This window comes from Aplysia californica, unplaced genomic scaffold (genome assembly GCF_000002075.1).
Source record: "Aplysia californica isolate F4 #8 unplaced genomic scaffold, AplCal3.0 scaffold01654, whole genome shotgun sequence".
NCBI classification, from domain to species: domain Eukaryota; kingdom Metazoa; phylum Mollusca; class Gastropoda; order Aplysiida; family Aplysiidae; genus Aplysia; species Aplysia californica.
In genome coordinates this window covers 3,680-4,598 of record NW_004798924.1, presented here as the reverse complement: position 1 = coordinate 4,598, position 919 = coordinate 3,680, and the positions used below count along the sequence as shown (strand labels likewise).

General features: G+C 46.5%; 1 protein-coding gene across 1 annotated transcript in view; it reads right to left on the bottom strand.

Moving 5' to 3' along the window:
- The window catches only part of LOC101859303 (dnaJ homolog subfamily C member 5), a gene marked incomplete at its 5' end in the record, with an annotated part of 3,296 nt that extends 3,057 nt beyond the window's left edge, over window positions 1–239 (bottom strand). Inside the window, 1 exon segment of the mRNA XM_005113140.3 lies at window positions 108–239. Coding sequence (XP_005113197.2) covers window positions 108–239 — 132 coding nt within the window.
- Window positions 240–919: the final 680 nt, after the last annotated feature.

Sequence of the window (919 nt, the reverse complement as noted above, 5' to 3'; positions counted from 1 at the left end):
ACACAGAGACACATGTACAGGACACAGAGACACATGTACAGGACACAGAGACACATGTACAGGACACAGAGACACATGTACAGGACACACAGACACACAGGACTCACGTGGAGGTTGCAGTAGCTTCCTTCTTCTCCAGGGGGCATGGGTCGACAGCGGCCGCAGCAGAAGTTACAGCACATGCAGCAGCAGCAGCAACAGTAGCAGCCCGTGATGATGCCGCAGAAAATGGCCAGAGCCTGTGGGAGGAGGGCAAGTTGTACAGTTTTAGTTTCTGTAAGGTTTTACGGCGCTCGCAACTGTATTAGGTCATATGTTTGTTATAGTAAGGTTTTACGGCGCTCGCAACTGCATTAGGTCATATGTTTGTTATAGTAAGGTTTTACAGTGTTCGCAACTGCATAAGGTCATATGAGCGCCAAGGGGTGGATGTCAACAGAGAAGTCCATACAGGGAATCAGACTTACTCTGCTCACCTCTCTAGCTTCAACAGCACAAAGTCTGCTTCTACTATCAAGGCACCCCGGAAATAGCGGGTCACAAGAGAGTGACAAACATACAAAAGAAGTAGAGGAAAAATGACGATAGCATGGACGAGGAAAGAAAAAGCAGCAGTTCCCCCTATGTTGTTCCGGCACAGTATGAGCATGACACTGATAAATCAGTCCATTTACAATTCTACTGTGCATAAGAACATGTTCACTGATTGGCGATATTTACCACCCAGTTTCTTTGGATTTTCCCCAAAATGCCGCCTTTGATGGCAAGAATGTTTACTGTAGGAGCCTTGTGATGGTAGAGTGTTTACTATAGGAGCCTTGTGATGGCAGAATGTTTACTGTAGGAGCCTTGTGATGGCAGAATGTTTACTGTAGGAGCCTTGTGATGGCAGAATGTTTACTGTAGGAGCCTTGTGATG